This window comes from Coptis chinensis, chromosome 7 (assembly GCF_015680905.1).
Source record: "Coptis chinensis isolate HL-2020 chromosome 7, ASM1568090v1, whole genome shotgun sequence".
In the NCBI taxonomy this organism is placed as follows: Eukaryota; Viridiplantae; Streptophyta; class Magnoliopsida; order Ranunculales; family Ranunculaceae; genus Coptis; species Coptis chinensis.
Genome location: NC_141462.1, coordinates 75,088,945 through 75,109,340, shown reverse-complemented (window position 1 = coordinate 75,109,340; position 20,396 = coordinate 75,088,945). Strand labels below are relative to the sequence as shown.

The window sequence follows — 20,396 nt, the reverse complement described above, 5'->3', positions numbered from 1 at the left end:
ACTTTGCTCTCCACATTCACTAGTCACCAGACCTCATAAGCCGACGAGATAGTTAGTGAATGGAATCACATACACATAGGGATTAAGTGAACGACTAAAATAATGACACAACCGGTGGTAAGCCACAACCAAGGCCCGTCTTGCTCACAAAAGATTGCAAGTACAAAATGCAAAAAAATTCATGGCTGCGAAAACTTCACCCATCTCTGCGACTCTGCTGCGTCCCTCTAGATGTGTTTTTGCAGCATAGCACTTCATAGAAACATAAGAAATTATGGAAGGCATTGAAATAAAACTATGTTATTTATCCTTTCTTTTTTCTTGTAACAAATTGTAATTACTAAAGGCATAATAACCGACCGAGAAATTATAGCCTATAGGTACTAGAGAAAATGAATTGTCACTGCATACAACAGAGTTCATGATCTAACAAAATTATTTAATTCTCATTAAGATAGATTGAAAAATTGGCCTTTTTACAGACTGCACACAAATCCTGTCCTATTTCTTGCTTGACTTTTTCATTTTTCTTTGTACAAAGAGAAAAAAAAATAATTAAATTTACATATACACTCAACCACTCACTGCGTTGCTATTTCTTAGATGTAAACATCATCTCACCAGCTCATTTGATATCAAATACCGGAAAGCAAAGTTGTGAGGCAGCCACTTAAAGCATTTCCTGGACTTCCCATGAAATGGTTGCAGTGCATGTTTTCCTCAGAGTCTCTGGAAGGGATTGTTGAATCATCTCTAGCACACCAGCAGGACACAAAATATCTTGGGACTAACACACCTTTTCTCTCCATGTTTTGCAATGTGGCAGTACACCACCAAAATAATGAACCCTCAAAATTGCAGTCCAATCTTTTCAATATTTATAGCTTCCTTTGCACAAGAACACTCAACTCATCATCGTTGTATAGTCCATGAAATTCAACTTCTTATTGCGTGGTAATAATGTTGCCTTTCCTGTATTAAATATCTCCTAGATGTTGATTCAATAAAAAGAGTTAAGTGAATGATAACGTCGAAGGGAATAGTAGCATATTAATTTACACTATAAATTGTCAACTTGTTACCTTGTTAAACTCAAACCCAATGGTACCAGGAAATGATTGCATATTGTTACGAATCAATGGCTGTGGCATACTGTTAAGAACTGATGGTTGCATACTTGCGGTGTCCCCATCTTTAGTTGAACAAACTTTAAAACCAGTAGGTGGATGAGACTCGAAGCCATGAAATCTAGAATCCTATATAAAACCAAATAGTATTAACTGAAAAATGAAAGGATTAAACCGAGTACGAACACTTGAGATTGTAAATATCAAAACAATTAATTACCCGTTGTAGCAATTGTGTAAAGGTTGGATATGAGGCGTCACCAATTTCTAAAGCAGGAGCGCTAGAACCCTGTAAAAAAATCAGTGGTACCACTAAGACAATCAAAATAACTCAAGTATCAATTCAAATTAGAAAAAGTCTAGCATTGGCGATTGAGTCACGTACCTGTTGTAGCAATTAAGTAAAAAGTATCCCCAGTATTTATTGGATAGACTTCAAATCGCATGGATTGGCTAGCTTCAAAATCGTGTGGAATGTGAGGCATATTGTGGTCTAAACTAGGAACATGGCGAGCATCTAAACCATGTGGAAAGCCAGTCACATTATGGTGCAAACCAGGAATATGGTTAGCTTCGAAGCCATGTGGAATGTAAGGCATATTATCGTTCTCGACACATTCAAGATTTCTTGAGAAAGCTTCTGGTGCATTGCATACATCCTTGACTGGTAACTTTTCTGCATCCCCTGAAATCAAATAGTAAAAATCAAATAGTGTCTGTATTTAACTTGCATGAGAATATAAGTTCACCAATGGACAAGAATAATTAATTAAATAACTTTTTCTCGTGATAGTTTGCTTCTTTTTAGGTGGTACTTCAAGACAATTCTTTAGTCTATTCTTTGGTCGACCTTTCTCACATCCTTCTGCAACAGTCAAATGCTCTTCAGCCAATCGGGTTGAATCCTTTGATCTCATAGTATTTGTTGAGGCATCTTGACTAGCTTTTATAGCAGATTCAATTTTTTTCAAAGCATCCTTCAATGCAAGCTTAGCCACCAAGTGTACATCTTCACTAACTGAGCCCTTGATAGCACAATTAATAGCCATATGACAAAGTTCATTGTACCTTAAAGATGTGTCTGCATTGCAATCAGCATGAATTGGGTTTCCACTTCTGTCCATGACAAAACCACTTTTAGCATCCTTTGTCCACCTCTTCAAAATATATTGGATTGGGATCTCATGAATATTCAAATGATAAAGCACCTTGATAATATGACAACAAATGATTCCGGTAAATTCAAACTTCTTGCAGCTACATACAACATGACAATTTAAGCGATCAAATTGAACAATACGGTTTCTCCTCTCCTCTTGGGTAACTTTGTACTCATATACCCCATCATTGACATCACGACCTTCAAGCTTGCAAAGAAGATGCGCTTTATATTCCTCCTCAAACATTTTATATATGGCATATGTATAAGAATCAGCTGCTTGCTTTAACATTGTTGTAGGAGCTAACAACTTCGGCATTGACTTAACCGCTTCGAAATCACTAACTAATTTCGTATGTAATTAAGCCTTGCAAGTGCTTTCTCATATCGATTAACAAACTCCGTCAAACTATATTTTCTCTTCACAAATTTCTTCAAAAAATTATTGATGCTTTCACTACGTTGTGTAGTAGTCATATCTGCACAAAAAGTATCTCGACCATATACACCAATGCCCATTTTTTGTGTATCTTATATAGGCTAACCAACCAATCATTTTTTACCAAATCAAAGTCTTCCAACATCTTATTCCATCTACTTTCGAATTCTTCTACTGTTTCAGAATTATATATACACCTCTTCAAAGTCTTGGTGAAACCGTCTATCTTATATACGTGGGAGAGATGTTTAGCACCATTGAGAAATATGTGTCATAAACAAAGTCTATGGTTTGTTTCTGGAACTGGAAAAACTTGTGCGATGGCTTTTGCCATTGATGGACACTGATCAGTAAATATTGTCCTTGGTTTCTTTCCACCCATAGCCTTCATCCATGTCTCAAATAGCCAAACAAATGACTTTGACGTCTCATCTATTAAAAGTGCACCACCAAAAAAGACACTTTCCTTATGATGCTTTACCCCCACAAATGGAGCAAATGGGCGACCATACTTATTTGTTCGATACGTCGTATAAAAAATAACCACATCGCCAAAATGGTTATAATCAATAATGGACATTGCATCAGCCCAAAAGAGATTAGTCACTTGGTTTTCATCGTCGAACATGATATCATAGAAAAAACATGAGTTTTCTGTTTTTTTCCTTGTGAAATAATTCACTAAAGCACTTGCATCACCCAATTTAAGCTCTTCTGCTCGCTTCTTTCGAAGAAATTTTTTGTAATCAACCTGTGTAATCCCAACATTGGCATGTCCTCCAGCTTGTTGAACCATGTAATCAAAGCCATCAACTGGTGGAATTCCTACTGCGTTCAAAATTTGAATTTCTCCTTTATGTACGTCTTTCATACTTCGGTGTGATCTCAACATAGGCGCTTTTCTTGGAGTTAGGAGAAGATGATTGTGCTCAAAAGTAATTGAGCTAGCAACCCATTCATCCTCATTTTGTTTAATCATCATGCATGCTTTACAACCAGTTCTTGTTTCTTTATGTTCTCTGACATTCTTAGCTCGATGGTCATTCTGTCTAAAACCTTCTTTGAAACAAACAAAAACCCGACTTCGCACTGTCCCATCAGGCCTCTTATAAGAATTTCCTTTCCGAATACCAAAACCCACCTTCCTTGCGAACTCGTTGTATTTTTCGTACGCGTCATCTTCCGATTCAAAAATCATTCCTACGTACACCATATCATTGGCATTCTTCATATTGCCTTCCGCATCTTCTACCATTAATTCGACATTATGTTCAATTTTGTTATATGAGGCTTGGAACGATTCACTCCCTGAGCTCTTTGTGCTATTACTCACACATGTTGGAAGAACCGGTGAAATCGACGTAGTTATTATAGCATTTAATTTGTGGAGAAGAAAAACTACCTCCGAGAATATAATCAATATAATTTATTTTAAGATTGATGAAAATGAAAAATCTAAAGAAACACACCTGTGTCTACCATTGGACTTTGTGTGTCGAGCACAGAGATGACTTCGTTAGTGGTTGGAGTTCTCATTTGAGAGGTAAGAGTAAAGGGTAGAGGTAGAGTCGCCATTTATTTGTTTATTTGGTTGCTGGAAATTAAGGGTTTAGAGAAAGAAAATGAAGAATTAAGTGGGTAGAAGAAGAAGACATAGTTAAGGAAACTAGGTGGCGTGCTGTATAAGTTATAAAACTGGTAAAATAGAGAGAATTACGGTGGAAAAAAAAAAAAAAAAAAAAAAAGAGAAAAAAAACTAACAGTAGAAAGTTGACGGCTCAATTTGTTGAATTATAAGTGGACAGGTGTCACCAAACTTTCAACAGTTACAGAGATTGATCTCTATACCCGGTTATAGAGGAACCGGACTCAATTCCTAAACATGTGAAACGACCACACCATTAATAAGGTTATATTGGTAATCTACAAAAATAATAATAATAATTAAGTGAGGGTTTTTTTTTTTAAATATACTGACGTGGCTCTTTATGAGCATCACGGAGAACGGATATTAATATAGGTAGAATGCAATGACATTCACAAAACATTAAGTATAGAAGACTACAAAACTAATCCAGGGTTTACCTAAAGTTCTGAAAGTCATCAAGAAATCAAGAATACTATATATATGCTCTAAAAGCATACTTCGGACATGTTCACCTGAATTCTTCATTAACAATGATCAAAAATGATGGTTAAAGCAAGCTGCTGAAGGTTACGTGCACGGTGCTCTGCATCTGTTTGACTCGATATGTTTCAAACTCTAACTTTAGGGAGCTTAAGGGCATCTCTAATAGAGGGTGTAAATTGTTTAAAGTGTAAAATTTACACTCTAAATGTCAAAAACATGTTTCCAATGGGGGGTGTAATCCCGGTGATAAGCTAATAGCTAATAGAGGGGGTAGGAAATTCCCCATCCGGCTATTAGTTAATAAACATCTCGGGCATCACTTGAAGTAGCGTCCTAATTAAAAAGAAATTCGGACATCACTTAAACTCACGTCTGTTTTATTTTTTTTAGAATTGTAACATTTGTGACGGGTAAAGACCATCATTTATTGGTTGGCCCAATTTTAATAAACTAGAGACGTTACTCAAAGTGACGTGCATTTTATTTATTTTTTGGTTAAACCCTTTGCGATGGACTTTGACTATCAGTTTTTCTCAGTTTTTTAATTTTACAAACTCTTAAACTTTGTTGCATTGGATACCATTTTGGATGTGGACACTATTAATGTGTAAAAGGGGCCATAAAATTCTAGTGGCACCTATGTGGCACTTATGTGGAGGTGTATATATACACTCTCCATTGGAGATGCCCTAAATTACAAATCGTTCCATACCAAAATATGTAGAACGGATTAAAGAAGTAAAAGTACTTCTCACCAGTAAAGAGGGAGTTTATACACACTGCTTAGGTATCCCAGATATAAAGGACGTTAGTAATTAATTTGCAGAGTACGGTATAAGAGACTAAAATAGTAAATAATTAAGTGAGCAGCGAACAATCTGGCCAGAAAGAGACTTATGCAGACAAAAACTAAATTGGTTGGTTTATGTCTGTCTTCATCTATCCCTCTCTCTCCCTCTCCCTCCTTCCTTCCCTCTCCCTTTCAACCAAACTCCCAACTCTCTCTCTCTCTCTCCACCCACAAACCCATCTCTCCCTCTCTCTTCTCCACCCTCCGCTCACGCCTCTACTGCTTAGTAGTTATCTAGTAATACTGCGTCTGAGAACAATTATACACAAAGTCACATAGCACCAAAAAAGTACATGCATAAGCATACACTTATTAAAGTTAATTATTTAGATCATCAAAATAATCACCCCAGTGAAATATTTGCATGCAGACGTCAAACCAAAATACAAAATGAATATTGATACGCTGCCGATATGATTGAACGACAACAGTTGCACAACTTCTAAGAACAAATACAAACGAAAGAATTGAATTCCCAGCAATTACCAACTTGCCCTCTTCTGGACCATGCCAGTATTATAATGAGCCGGAGTCCAAAAAGAAAGAATGAAAAGCAAGCCGAACTTCTTTCCAGGTATATGATGCCACTTGTGATCCACACCTCTCCTTCTCGTGCATGATCAGAAACATTTCCTGTGCACGATTGATGGACCAGATTCGTCATATTCCGCCTTAGCAATCCACATCTGCACTCAAAGAAACATGAAAACGATACACCAATAAGAAATAATCTAATAACCAATTAGATATAGTCTAATAACACCAAATGAATATATATGTCAACATTACTACGCTAACCTAAAAAAAACAGACCTGTTGGAAAGTACTAAGAGAAGCCAAGATGGAACCTCCAATCCATACACTGTACTTCCTTTCTGGTGGAGCCACCACCTTGATCTTCATGCTGCTGGGTGCTAGTGCTGTGATCTCTTTGCTCATCCTATCAGCAATGCCAGGAAACATTGTGGACCCACCACTAAGAACGATGTTGCCGTACAAGTCCTTCCTGATGTCAACATCGCACTTCATTATGGAATTGTATGTTGTCTCATGAATGCCAGCAGCTTCCATTCCGATCATGGATGGCTGGAAGAGAACCTCGGGGCACCGGAAACGTTCAGCTCCAATGGTAATCACCTGCCCGTCAGGCAACTCATAACTTTTCTCAACGGAAGAGCTGGTCTTCGAAGTCTCCAGCTCCTGCTCATAATCAAGGGCGATGTAGGATAGCTTCTCTTTCATGTCCCTAACAATTTCACGCTCTGCTGTAGTGGTGAAGGAGTACCCACGCTCAGTGAGAATTTTCATCAGTGCATCAGTAAGGTCACGGCCAGCCAAGTCAAGACGTAAGATAGCATGTGGTAGAGCATATCCTTCATATATGGGGACTGTGTGGCTGACACCATCCCCAGAGTCGAGAACAATACCTTTACAAGAAGATTGTAAAAACATTACACGATCATTATCTTCATTGTTAGAAAAAGGAAACAAGAAAAACAAATAACAATACAAAAACTCCAGAATCCCACACAACACAGCACATCGTTATAACTATATGTTTCCAATTCTCTACGCTCGAGAACACCATCCATGGTGAGATTGAACACTGAAATGTTTCCAAACTAAGAAAATGTTGGTTCCAACTTTGGTTAGAAGACACTTGATTATGAACTCAGTTCCCCCTTTATCCTGCTTTCGGGTTAAATTAAAATTTACTAATTCACAACTAATTCTTGACGAAAACAAATTATTCAACATAAAAACAGCTGGTAAATTGAATTTTTACCAGTCGTACGGCCACTGGCATAAAGGGAAAGGACAGCTTGAATCGCAACATACATAGCAGGTGTATTGAAAGTTTCAAACATGATCTGTGTCATCTTTTCTCGATTAGCTTTGGGGTTAAGTGGTGCTTCAGTAAGGAGAACTGGGTGCTCTTCTGGAGCTACACGGAGCTCATTGTAGAAGGTATGATGCCAAATTTTCTCCATGTCATCCCAATTACTCACAATACCATGCTCAATTGGGTATTTCAGAGTCAGAATACCACGCTTGGACTGAGCCTCGTCCCCAACATAAGCATCTTTCTGGCCCATTCCAACCATTACACCCGTGTGCCGTGGCCGTCCAACAATGCTAGGGAATACAGCTCTGGGAGCATCATCACCAGCAAATCCAGCCTAAAAATTGCATTGCCATAAGAAAACAACAAAAGTAAGATAATGAAAAACAAGATTGAACATACATTGCAATTCGATAAAAATATATCAAATTTTTATAACATTGAATTCTGATTAGATACCTTCACCATTCCTGTCCCATTGTCACAGACAAGAGGCTGAATATCCTCAGCGTCTGCCATTCTTTATTGCCTGCTACAGAATGAAAAAAAAAATGCTTGTAACATCTTAACTAGTCTCAAGAAGCAAAATTATACATCAAGATTAAAATAACCTCCAGTTATATGATACAACATTGAAAACAAATAAAGAAGAAAAATTCAATCCACATGTTCCTATCAAAATGCGGAAACTATTCGACATGCATCCTTAGTCATTGCATATTCCTCAGCAGAAAAGTTGCTAATAATGCAGCCCATGTGATTAATCCATTAAACATAAAATTAATAATAACAAGAGCTAACAATGCACAAATGTATTGGGCATCAAACAAACAAACAAATCAACACAAGATCTATACAGATCTTTAGAAACAAAAAGAAAAGGAAAACGATCTTCCAAAGAAATATTATTCACCTTGGAAGACCCTAAGAAATAATTTCTTGATTAATAATCGATCTCTTTAAAATTCTTTCGATCACACTTTTTATTTTATTTTTCTCTGTCCGCGCCCTTTATGTTCAAAAACACACAAATGTAATTGAAATGAAATGCTGTTTTTCTCTCTGTCTCTGCGCTAAATGAAATGCGGCTTAAATGAAGCCTAATTTCATTGGCCAACCCATTCATTCGGTGGTTTCTTATAAACTGGGTCTCTGGATCTTACGGTTCTAATGACGCGTGCCGTGGGTCACTATGTTCTGGTGTCATGGTGGATACAGCTGTTGTCCGATTCTTTTGTCCACTCCTCTTTTTTTAGCTAACATACTTTATGGACACCTTTGCCCCTTTTTGTTTTCCGGACAAACCACGGGACGTTATCCCACGTGTTATATAGACGTTATCCCCCGTCTATAGTCTTATACTAGCCATTTGGCCCCTATGGCCGGACTTGCTACATAGTTAATGATTTATTGCATATTTTGTTTGAAGGGTTTATGTTTTTCTAATATTTTTTGAAGGAGATTGCAAGCTCTCAAACCTTGATCTAGTAAGTGTAAAGCGTTCATATATCTTTTCACAGTGCTCAAGACTGTTAGTTACTATATCAATCGTTGTCGCCTATGTCCATGATTTGAATTTTCATTGGAGTTTCAGGGAAAGATGGTGTATGTTTCAGTAATGACATAGTTCTGGCCAATTAGGACTTATTTTGATAAAATACATTAGTTTTACATTGGAACATCTTAGTTGTAATAGAATTTATTTACAAAAGAGTAGTGATGATATTGTGTGGATGCTTTTTCCTTCGTCTTTTATAGTACTTCCCTGAGCAATTGGATTGGACTTGGTTGAGTACATGGGGTGACCTTAGTAATTGACTGATTGGACTTGGTTCGAGTACATGGGGTGACCTCAGTAATAGACTTTTACTTCACTTTCTCTTCACTTTCTCTCTCTTACTAACATCTGCAGGTAATGACCAAACCAATTTAGTAAAAAAAAAGTGAAAGTAGATCCAATTATCAGATTCTCTACCACTTGCACCATTTCCACTGCCACCATCAGCGAGTTGCGCACCCTCCGCCACTACCTGTAACCCCAGGAATTTGTGGAGGTCAGAGGGTCGGATGTGGACGGGGAGACTCCTCATCATCTAATGGTAGCCTTTCAAACACTGCATTTGCAAATGAAGTGGCCATCAACACCATCTTGGACTGATGCCATCAACGGTCCAACGACACTTCCACCAACAACCCGCCCTTGACCTCCACGAAAAAAATATTGCAAGTCCTCGTCGCGCCCGGTGGTCTTCGGTGGTGGGAGCGATTAAAAAACCCGATGATGATAGTATCTCGAACCGCCCATGAAGTGTGACCACACCTCCGGTTGAGGGTCGGGCCGACGATTTGTAACATTTACAACGTGCGCGCCACCATCGAAAGTACACAAACTCCCGGCCTCTTCGCTTGCGTAGTTTGACACACAATCCATTATATCAGCACCTGAGGATACCTCCAGAACATGAGATCTCAGTGCATTTGGACTGTCTCGAGTAACAATTATTAATTGCATAGATGCTTTTAACTTTAAAGAAATTGTTTTGATATGAAAATGCTTTTGGTGAGGCAGACCTTACCCAAGGAACTGACTTCACGATTCAACCCTCACTCTGCAAAATTTAAAATTCTCAAAGTGCAACTCAAATTGCCAAGTACAAAGTGTATGTTACAATGATTCTTTCCATCATCGCCCATCTGAAGCTACTTACCCATGGTGTGTCATGCCATTGATTATATTTTGCTACTCATGGTGCCAAAAGAAAATGGTATCCAATTCAAATCAGTTTTGTCATTTTCTTTCCATTAAAAAAAAAAAAAAAAAAAAAAAACAAAAGAAAAAGGTAATAGTAATAATAAATGTAATGTCCTTCCTAGTACTCATTGTTTAAGCTAATTGAAACGCTTTCGGTTGACACTACAACTTCAATTGCATCTCCCTTAAGGCTTACATGGTAATGTCCTCTGTTCAAACAATAAGCCAATTAAAAAACAATTTCATGAAATGGGTATAAAAGAAAGGATCCCTAAAAGAAATTTGATACTGGATGAGCAAAACAACACTAAACTTTGAGCAATGGATGGTGAACCATTTTACTAAATGATACTTCTAGTAATCTGGTTCGTGTCATTTGTATTAGTTAATTCTAAAGATTTCATGACATTTTACTTGAAAAAAATAGTAAGATATGTTTTGAGTGACTTAAGAAAGCCTATCAATAAGTTACCTAGGTGCAGAAGAGCTAAAAGTGAAGGAAACCTCACCTACCCATGGCATCATAAGTTGTCGCGAGATTGCTATAGACTTCAATCGTATCTGGATGACATGGGTCACACTCCTGTTTGAGTATCCTTCTTGCTTCTTCAAACAATTCAGCAGCCTCATCAACCTTGTACAATTGTACCCAAGCCATTTGGGATCAGTACAACACCAAAGAAGGTTGATTTTCTATCTCCACTGGCTCTAAATTTTGCTACAACACTCTCAAAAGAGCTCTGCAAACCTTCCCATGTCTTCCAACCTGGCAACCATGTAAAGCATCACACCCATCTCTGTGCTTCTATTCCTGCAATCGTATTTCGCTGACCAGGCGTGTCTTCCAACAATTTCATTGCCCTCTGAAGAAGTTTTAATGCTTACTCAGGCTCATCCACATCTTCATATATGGCAGATATATCCATCATCCCACTGGCACTCTCCTCTACTGTGGTCCCTGGCATAGGCTTTGTATATATTCTTAAAGTGTTCTAACAGTAAGAGTCAGACTCGCGGAGCCTGTCTTTCTGATAATAGAGATCAGGCAGGAGGGTAAAGACTGATGCAACTGAAGGTTGGTTATCTCCCTTGGTGGATTTGAAAACGGTCAGGACCTTCTGGTAGGAGAAGTCAGCTTCATCAAAGAGGTTAAGAGATAGGTAAATCTTTCCACAACCAATGTCAATAGCAGCTACCTCATTTTCTTGGCCATTGGCAATCAAAGACATGTGGGGTCTTTAAAATAATAAGCCATAATCATCAAAAGTCAAGTAAAGAGACAATAACAAAAATATATTATAGCGAGGCCAATAATACCAAAACCTCCGGTTGTTCCCTGTAACCACCTTGTGGAACTGCATAATAACCTTGACTTACCTGTCCAGTAACTGGTTGTACCGCTGTCAAAGTTTGATATATTCGGTGGTGACTCGTGATCGGATACCCACCTATTGTAATGTTCATGTATGGCGGTGGGGTTGTCGACACCGGCATCGAACCGATTTTTCAGGTATATTCGATGAACATAATAATCAGCATTGAGCGCTCTAACTAAAGCTTCATCACTATTTTTCTTAAACATAGCTTGCTCTTGATTCGCTATATTTGCCATCGTATTCTCTCGCAACTCTTCATTCTCGCCTCTGAATCTCTCGGGCGAATCTCCGATATTTCAACCGAATCACGAGATTGTAGTACTACTTGGATCTTGCTAAACCGAACCGAAAAATCTATCCTTGCAGAGATGTGAAAAGGTGCAACTGAGTTGGTAATATCTATATCTGCTGGAACTGGAGATACAACTTCCAATTTTCTAAGTGTTTTGACAAACTCATAATGGCTTTCGTACATCCGATGATCCGATAATAGTTGCTCAACCGGTGTTGGTGTCGGTGTTGGTTGGTCAATGCATATAAAAGTGCAAAAGGCTAAACTTATGTGATATTAATAGATCTATATCACCCACAGTCCCACACACCGTCGAGAGTGTAATAGAATTTCCTCTGCAGACCGCTTGGCAAAAGGAAACAATGACCCTTTTGAATTTGATATCTCTACTTTCTTGCTCCTCTAGAAGGATCTTTCAAAATATTTATCAGAGCATACACAATTACACATGGCACCATGTACTTAGGATTTTTATTAATATAGGTTAGGGTCTTCCAAACCTTTAAGTATTTCAAAAATAAATAATTAAAATACTCTAGATGGCGGGCAATATGTGATCTCCAAGGTCTTGAAAGACTTGGTATGAGAATGTTATCATGTTGAGATGGATCAATGGTAAGACTCAAAAGGATAAAAGTAGGATCTAGAGATTCAAGACGGAGTAGGAGTGGTCCAGATATGTGAGTACTATAGGAAAGCAAAGCTTATGTCCTAGTTTAAAAGGGACGATCCTCACTAAACTCTCCACTCAAAGTTGTAATTAAACTCTGTCAAAAATAGTTATTAAGAACAATAAACAGTACAATCACTCCTAAGGACCCAACAAAACGTTGGCAACATTTGGTTCAAGAAAATGAACCAAACTATAATTCCTGATAGTATATTTTCTGTATCTTTTAAGAAAAAGTAGAAAAAAAGATAAACTAATAAAACAATCAGCACACGGGATGACACAAAGTTAGCAATAGATTAAAATGTTGATTTCACTTGCAATGTTTCCCCAGTTGGACTATTCTCAGTCATTAACACCCACCATCCATTTGCAACATTACAAATGTGCATTTCAGATTCACCGGTTGCTCCCCGGTTAATAATTCCGGTGAATCGGTTTGCACTCCAAAATTACCTCCTCTGATGGCATTGCAGTTTCGAGGTGTTCAAGCCGGCCCCTAGATTTAGTAATAATTTCGTCACATGGTGCGGAGGATTCCTGCATCATCATCATGGCGGTCGGGATCAACTACCCCTAAAGTGCCTATCAACAAAATTGGGATCGTCAAGAACACCATGATTTTGATAATTTTGAATCTTGAGAATAGACTTGACCGGTAACCTTGAGAGTATCTTCTCAATTATCTCATAAGGGAGATCATCGTTTGCCCTGTTCTTCTCCATCGTTTGCACCTTTGTTTCAATGCTTCAATCTTCGCCGCCAAATAGTGGTAGGTAGCTTTACTCACCAAACATCTCCTGTAATGCTACTAGCACAATAAACTTGGATTTTATAGTTGAATGAGAGATACATGGATGTCGTTTCTTGGATGCCCACGAAACCGTTCCTCTTTGCGATTGTGGATATCCACCCGGATGGGGATTTATTAATGTGGGTAGCTCTAGTTATCCAACTCGCATTGGAATAACCTTCTAGTACAATTTGGAAAGTCAAATTAATGCTTCTTCTTAGATAACCAAGAACTTCGACCATCCAATTGAGAATCTTGGATCCTTTGAACCGGTGGATTATGAAGCTCGAAGTTTTGAGTTGTACTGCTAGCATTTTGTTGCAAGGTTGATTGATCTAAAGGATCGGTTTGGTTGTGAAGAGAAGTTTGTTACCGACTTACAGGATATTGGGGATATTGGGTGATAGAACAATTTCTTAGTTTAATTTTGGAAGAATAGGTTTCGTTTTGTTTAAAAATGGAGATAAGATTTAAGAAAGAAGTTTTTATCTACTTATCTATTTTGGGTTTTTTATGTATTTTGGACTACGAACAATTGAAATCGCCAAAAAAAGGCGTAGAATTCATTTTTTTAGGTAAAATCTGATGTGTCAGCATGAGAGAAAAAAGGGAGACTGACGTGGGTCACTGGGAGCATTCTCAACTACTCAGTATTAATGGTCTTAGATAGTAATACGTACCTATACCACAAGAAAAAAAAAAAAATTATTTGTTATAATTCAAAAAATAAATACAAACAAATATACTTATTACAAAAATGAGGGGTTTTAGGGACATATTTTATCTTAACACATTAACAAACTCAAAATCGTTAAAACATTTATAAGTTTTGAATTAGGATAATTTTTTGTAGATATAATCTCTTAACTGTTCTAAACATTGTCACCAATAAAAAAAAAATCAAAAAATTTCAAATTTGTCAAATGTAGTTAACAATTTACAAAATTTGGCTAATTGTAGACCGTTTATTTTCACCATTTTTTATATTATATTTGGCAAATTTATAAATTTTTTATTTTTTTGATTATTTGTGAAAATGTTTAGAATAGTTAGAAAATCATATCTACAAAAAATTAGCCAAATCCAAAATTTATAAATGCCCTAACGATTTTGAATTTGATATGTTCCTAGAACCCCTCCCATTACAAAAATGCGTAATAGTTAAATAATATCAACTTCATATAAAAACATATTATTTCTTATAGTGGTATATAATTTATATTGGACTTTAGTCTTTTAAACTCATTCAAATCTTAATTTTCGACATTTAATCATTTAAAAAAAAACTTAATTAGACCGCCTAGAGGCCGATTAGTCCGCCTAGCCTACCTAATCGGTTCACCGATTTTTTTTAAATGGCTTAGGCGAGTAAATTGGGCACCACCCTAACGCCTAGAGACTGCCTAGACCGATTTTTAGAACAATGCTTCCAATTGAGATAAACGCATGGAAACATTGTTAAAAGAGCCCATCTAGCTTGGTCCAATAGAGTGCAATGAGTTAAGCATGGGCTTGAATTGAGTTTGATATTATCCTTATGTTAAATCTGGGCTTGAACGGAGCCCAACTAACCTAGTCTACTTTTGAATTTTAGACAAAACTTGAATCTATTTTAGGATGAACGAGCCCAATAGAAGCCCAAATTAGCTGAGGCAACGTCGTCTAGGTAGTGTTTTCTTCTTAGTGAAATGTATGTTCATATTTCAAGAGTTGGCATGTTGATCCGGCTTCAAGACTTTAAACACGGAAGCAATCGTAGTAGTTGATCTATCTCATTCAAAGTTTACCAATTCCCTATTCGGCTATTCCAACAATATTTTGGCATAAATCAACTGAGGATTGAGAGTCATAATACTCGGTACAAATAGACTGCTATACACAATACACCATGATAGACAAAGAAGTCAACATCTTCCAAACTGAATTACTGAGTACTGGACTATAAATTTGACATATACAATACTTTATTGGGTTTGTACCTTATCTACACATAGATATACAATAAGTCAATAAACTATCCACAGGGAAATTAAAGTACCTACAGAAAGGCAGAGAGTAGATCCTTTCCTCGATCTACACCTAGTACAACACTGCATAACCATCAGTGTGCCGTGTCGTAGAATGCATAGCTTCAAAGATCAGACATCATCTCAGCTATCATGATCCTGCAAAGATGATCATGGGTCATTGTCACCAGTTCTTAATCTAGTTTTCTGATCGTTGCTGAATATGGACTGGCGGTTGATTTGGCCTATATATATTATTACTTTTCAGATAGTATAGTACCATCCCAGACTCCCAGCAACTGCCTCATGTTAGTTGGAGCCTCGAATTGAAGCCCATTTATAGGGTCATACCATATATAGGGGCTTAAGGCGCATAATTGGAGAAGCAGAAAGAGCTGCAGTTCTCCCTACCAGCGACTATTCTCCAACTACCACTGCTGTTAGTTACACACCTGCTACTTACTCTTCCAAGTTTCCAAGGTCCGTACAAAACTTCGTACTCTTTTGTGAGTTGAACTAATCTTGCCATCTTATTGAGTTAGTGATATTGTAAGCTTAATTTTCTAAACTGTAACAACGATGAAAGCAGCATTAGCTAAAGTCCATCACAGTTGGACCAAAGCACTTACTGGCATAGTACAAAATATCATGATATAGGTATTTATCGATATTCAATTTCTGGATATGTATCGTGGATATATCCCCCTCTTTGGGAATATTTGACATTGTTCTACATGCAAATATCGTGGATATATTCAAAATATCGATAAATATCGTAGATATTGTAGATATTTCTTAATATATCATGATATATTATTTATATTTATTTGAAATATAATGGTAAATATTAAATAAAATTGTTATATACATAAAATATCACCAAATATCGTAAAATATCATAAAATATCTTCAAATATCACAAATATCATCGAAATATCACCGATATTTGCAGTTGTATATATCTCTGTGCATATCATGATATTTATATATCTTTCTCTAAAATCTGGATAGATATCTCCAAATATCGCGATATATCAGGATATTTTGTACTATGCCTACTAGTACCAAATTGAGTAAATTCACAAAGACTAGCTAGAGGGTACTCATATGCAATCATCCGCGAGGTGCCCAGGTAATCTTGGACTTTTAACAAACTACATCTTACCTTATTTCACGACAATTCCTCTTGAATATATCAAAAAAAATTGTTTAAGAGCACCCTTCTACGTCTTCAACTGAGCTATGTTTTCCTTTTCTTTTGTACTATTGTACGTAATTAGGTTGCACTGGAACCCACATTCTATATCTTCTAGCATATTCAATACTTTTCGCGATCTCTTAAGGAGCTCTACATATTCTATCAGAAAATCAAATGTATCAAAAGCGAATGTGATGAAGCAGTGAAATTCCTGCTCTGTGTATTTGTATCTCGTTGCTACTAGCGTAACTGATTGGCCAGGCCACGCTTGCGGCCACCTAGTATGTTTGGAATGTTTCGTTGTAGAATCCCATAATAATCTTTAATTTAACAAAATTATACCTTTGATAAAAAGAACTTTTCCTTTATCCTAAATCTGTGCCAGAGTAAATTGAATAGAAAAAAAGTTTCACCTAATAAAGGCTCCTATTATCTACCCAAAAGATTAGGAGAAAGGGAAATCTTACCCTAAAGAATCACCAAAATGATATAACAACACTTTGTTTGCGGATACTACAAGTGAGTCAAGACACCCCCATAGTGGAAAACATGTCCTTGTATTCTAAAGAAAACTTTTTTAAACAAGACACCCAGAAAGAAAACAGAGAAATGGAGATTCCTGGGGGGGGTGGGGTGAGCTGAAACTGGGAGAGAAAATGATTGTTAGACATGGCACATGATGCTTGGAGATGGAAGCAAAATCATGAAGCATGAGGATGATATGCAATGATGCTCTCCTCCATGAGAGTGTGTGCTTAAGAAAACTAACTGTAGTTTGGTTATAACTTTTAAGCACTGTTACAAATAAAATCTGTATAAACAATGGAATTAAATCAGAAATTATACTCCTTTGATGATGAAAACCAAACACTCTAATGCGGTCCCCTGCTATGTACTTAACATTCATTTTGTTTTCCATTTTTTTTTTCTCTTTTCTCAGCATCTCTTGAGTCTTGACAAAGTCAATGAGAAGAATAATTGAAGATCTCATGAATTGTTAACTCTTATTTTGGAAAATGAAACCAATCCACATTAGCAATCACAACTACTTCCAGTCTCTTTGCCATATTCACTGGTGGATCCTAAGTAAATAGCTACTAATCCGAATCAGGCGCCCAAGGTAGTGGTTTGGACTTTGAAAATGGCCCAGGATGGCTAAAGGCTGTTGCATGATTGCATCATTTGTATGCCTGTGATTTTCATTTTGGGGGATGTTGTATTGTTGCCTATAACCAGCACTATCATGTATGATGCAGACGTATTGTTTGTTTTGTGGATCTGCCTAGTTAATTTACTGGTCTAACTATGATCATGTTTATTTACGACCTTTTGATTGATCATTGGTTAAACATGAGATGGCCCAGCCAAACAAAACAAATCAACGACAAAACGGCATAAAGTGCATCTCACTAGGTTGGTGGTGTGTCAATTGTGCTTGATTCAGTTGATGATGAGTAGGGAAAATGTACATGTTGCTCAGATCTCTGGCACCTAGACTACATATCTAAAAATGGGACACCTTTGTTTTATACCAATCTCCAAACAACTAAACAGTAATTTTGACATGAGACTTGTAGTTCAATTCAGAATTTATTCTCTTTACCATACAAAATTCAGAATTTATTCTTAAATTGGCCTGGAATGAAAGCACATTTGTAGCAACTGTGCTCTAAATTTAGGCACACAGCAAACATCAACACTTGAAAATCCATTCCAAATCGGCCAAAGGATTTCGATAATTCGATATCCGACCGAACCAAACTGATAAAAAATAGTTTGGGTTTTAGTAATTCCGTTTTGGTTTGGTAATGTGTTCAATTTTGAATTCCCATAAAATATTGGTTTGGTTTTAGATTTTTGTCCTCCACTGAAATAATACAAACTGATAAAATGGCAATTTAGTAATATTTATAATTAATTTTGTATAAATTTTATTAATTATATGACTAAAATTAATCAATTTAATTTAAAATTTAATTGATTTTATAGTGTTCGGATCGGATCGGTTTTGGGTGGAAGATATAATATTCTAACTGTTTGGCTATTAAGAATGTTAGACAGAAATCTCTGTTTGATTTGATGAGAAATGAGATAATACATGCATCATATTTGATATGAACATATGATAAAGTTAATTCCCTGTTGCAAGGCACGTGCATTGATGCATCAAAATACGTATTAATCAGAAAAAAGTAGAATGAAAAGTAGAGACAGCAGATTTTGTAGTTGTGAAAGACAGACAGATTTAAGGCCATTTGGTAGAGTCGTAGAGAGAGAAATAGAAGGTGGAGAAGCTTTCAAAACAAACCCCCCCTTTGGTGAAGGATCCAATGCACACTTTGTTACACTCCAGACATATCTCTCTTTCTCCCTCTCTTTATAAAGTGTACACTAAACTGTTTCTATACATTTCCCTCTCTTTTCAGATCTCTCTGATCCAACAAAGCTAAAGAACCTCAGAGAATTGCCACTATAGTAATACAAAACATGGTGAATTTGATGATTATATTCCATGTACTACATCTATAATTAACCAAGAACCCGATATCCTTTTCTCCTTTTAACTAGTACGTGTTAGTTGTTCTTGTTCTTCTTGTTTGCTAGTCTTGTTTTCTTTCATTTCTTGCAGCTTTATTTCTCTTCATGTACGCTAAACTTGATCATATTTCCTTTGTTGGTATGTCAAATTCTGAATTCTTATTCATTGAGAAAGACAAAGAGACTATCGAATTCGACTTTCGGATAGAATTCTCTGGTGAGAATCAAATATCTGCTTCTCAAGAATGTCATCAACACGAAGATGATGTCAAGAAGTGTATTAAAGATGATGATTTTTTTCTCAAGAAGGAGCTGAAAATGCCATCACTAGGAGAGTTAAATGTCGATGAGAATGACGATGGATTTAGAACTCCAACAACATTGGAGCACAAGATCCCAGTGATCCAAAATTGCCCACCTGCACCAAAGAAACCAAAATCACTCCCATCAAGAAAAAGGAAGGGGTCTCCGAATCACCATCGTATTCGAGTTGATCTTTCCGAAGAGATTGAGGTTTCGTTTTCACCAGTATTTCTTGATGATCTTGGCCGTAAGATGAAGAAAGCTAATCGCAATGTCACCAAATGATTTTTGCGCGCTGTATATCATTGTGGCATTATAATGTATGACATGCATAAATAATTTAAACTACTTCTTATGAGGAAATCTCTGCATAGATATGTAGGAGGTTTAATTATTTCCATTGAGCAGTGTTGTAAGCAATGCCATTCATCTCTATTCATGTTCTCTTTCTTGTTCTAGCTAGATGAGTTGTTCACGACCCAGATCCAATTCATGAAGATAAAGCTATGAAAAAGATCAAAATGTTGTAGGATCGGAGTTCAAGGCATATGGAAAAAGTAGAGAGCATTTTTACTTTCTGGACCACCACAAGGTACTTGTGTAGTCAAGGGTGTATGTTGTTCTGAAGATCAGATTCAGTTCTCACAAAATGAATAAGAATATAGTGGAGGCCGGTTTCCTTGCATTGCAAAGATAGTATCATAGGTTGGCATGTACGTCTTTTCTGTTAATTTTTTCCGGCCTAGCTAGCTTTCTTCGATCAGTTTTCTTTCATGGAATGATATATAAATCTCTTCATTCTTTTAGTATATGAGCTGTTAAATCTCAAGATATATACTTGCATGAACTTCGTACTAAAATGTAAGGGAATTGTTAGATTTCCAAGAGAAACAAACGTGCTCATGTTTTTCATCAAAAT

General features: G+C 36.8%; 2 protein-coding genes and 2 long non-coding RNA genes across 5 annotated transcripts; 1 reads left to right on the top strand and 3 right to left on the bottom strand.

The window, feature by feature from the left end:
* Nucleotides 1-427: 427 nt before the first annotated feature.
* LOC147488877 (uncharacterized) lies at nucleotides 428-1,480 on the bottom strand. The gene is made up of 3 exons (XR_015202407.1): nucleotides 1,348-1,480; nucleotides 1,083-1,256; nucleotides 428-988 (listed from the first exon to the last, which is right to left on the bottom strand). It is a non-coding gene; the product is annotated as an uncharacterized LOC147488877 (long non-coding RNA).
* Nucleotides 1,481-1,504: 24 nt separating this feature from the next.
* LOC147488876 (protein FAR1-RELATED SEQUENCE 5-like) lies at nucleotides 1,505-3,980 on the bottom strand. Its single transcript, XM_086574510.1, has 3 exons — nucleotides 3,005-3,980; nucleotides 1,906-2,631; nucleotides 1,505-1,812 (listed from the first exon to the last, which is right to left on the bottom strand). The coding sequence occupies exons 1-3, from the start codon at nucleotides 3,978-3,980 to the stop codon at nucleotides 1,505-1,507; spliced, it is 2,010 nt and encodes a 669-aa protein (XP_086430636.1).
* Nucleotides 3,981-5,982: 2,002 nt separating this feature from the next.
* LOC147488875 (actin-1) lies at nucleotides 5,983-8,690 on the bottom strand. Of its 2 annotated transcripts, none has more exons than XM_086570050.1 (5): nucleotides 8,463-8,690; nucleotides 8,009-8,081; nucleotides 7,493-7,886; nucleotides 6,520-7,133; nucleotides 5,983-6,392 (listed from the first exon to the last, which is right to left on the bottom strand). In XM_086570050.1, exons 2-5 carry the CDS (start codon nucleotides 8,066-8,068, stop codon nucleotides 6,327-6,329), a joined length of 1,134 nt encoding a protein of 377 aa, XP_086426176.1. In that variant the 5' UTR covers nucleotides 8,069-8,081; nucleotides 8,463-8,690; the 3' UTR covers nucleotides 5,983-6,326. The 2 variants fall into 2 exon arrangements, with proteins under 2 accessions (XP_086426176.1, XP_086426175.1); XM_086570049.1 differs by having other exon boundaries at nucleotides 8,009-8,078; nucleotides 8,463-8,680.
* Nucleotides 8,691-15,214: 6,524 nt separating this feature from the next.
* LOC147488874 (uncharacterized) lies at nucleotides 15,215-20,162 on the top strand. Its single transcript, XR_015202512.1, has 2 exons — nucleotides 15,215-15,918; nucleotides 17,577-20,162. It is a non-coding gene; the product is annotated as an uncharacterized LOC147488874 (long non-coding RNA).
* The last annotated feature ends 234 nt before the right edge of the window (nucleotides 20,163-20,396 follow it).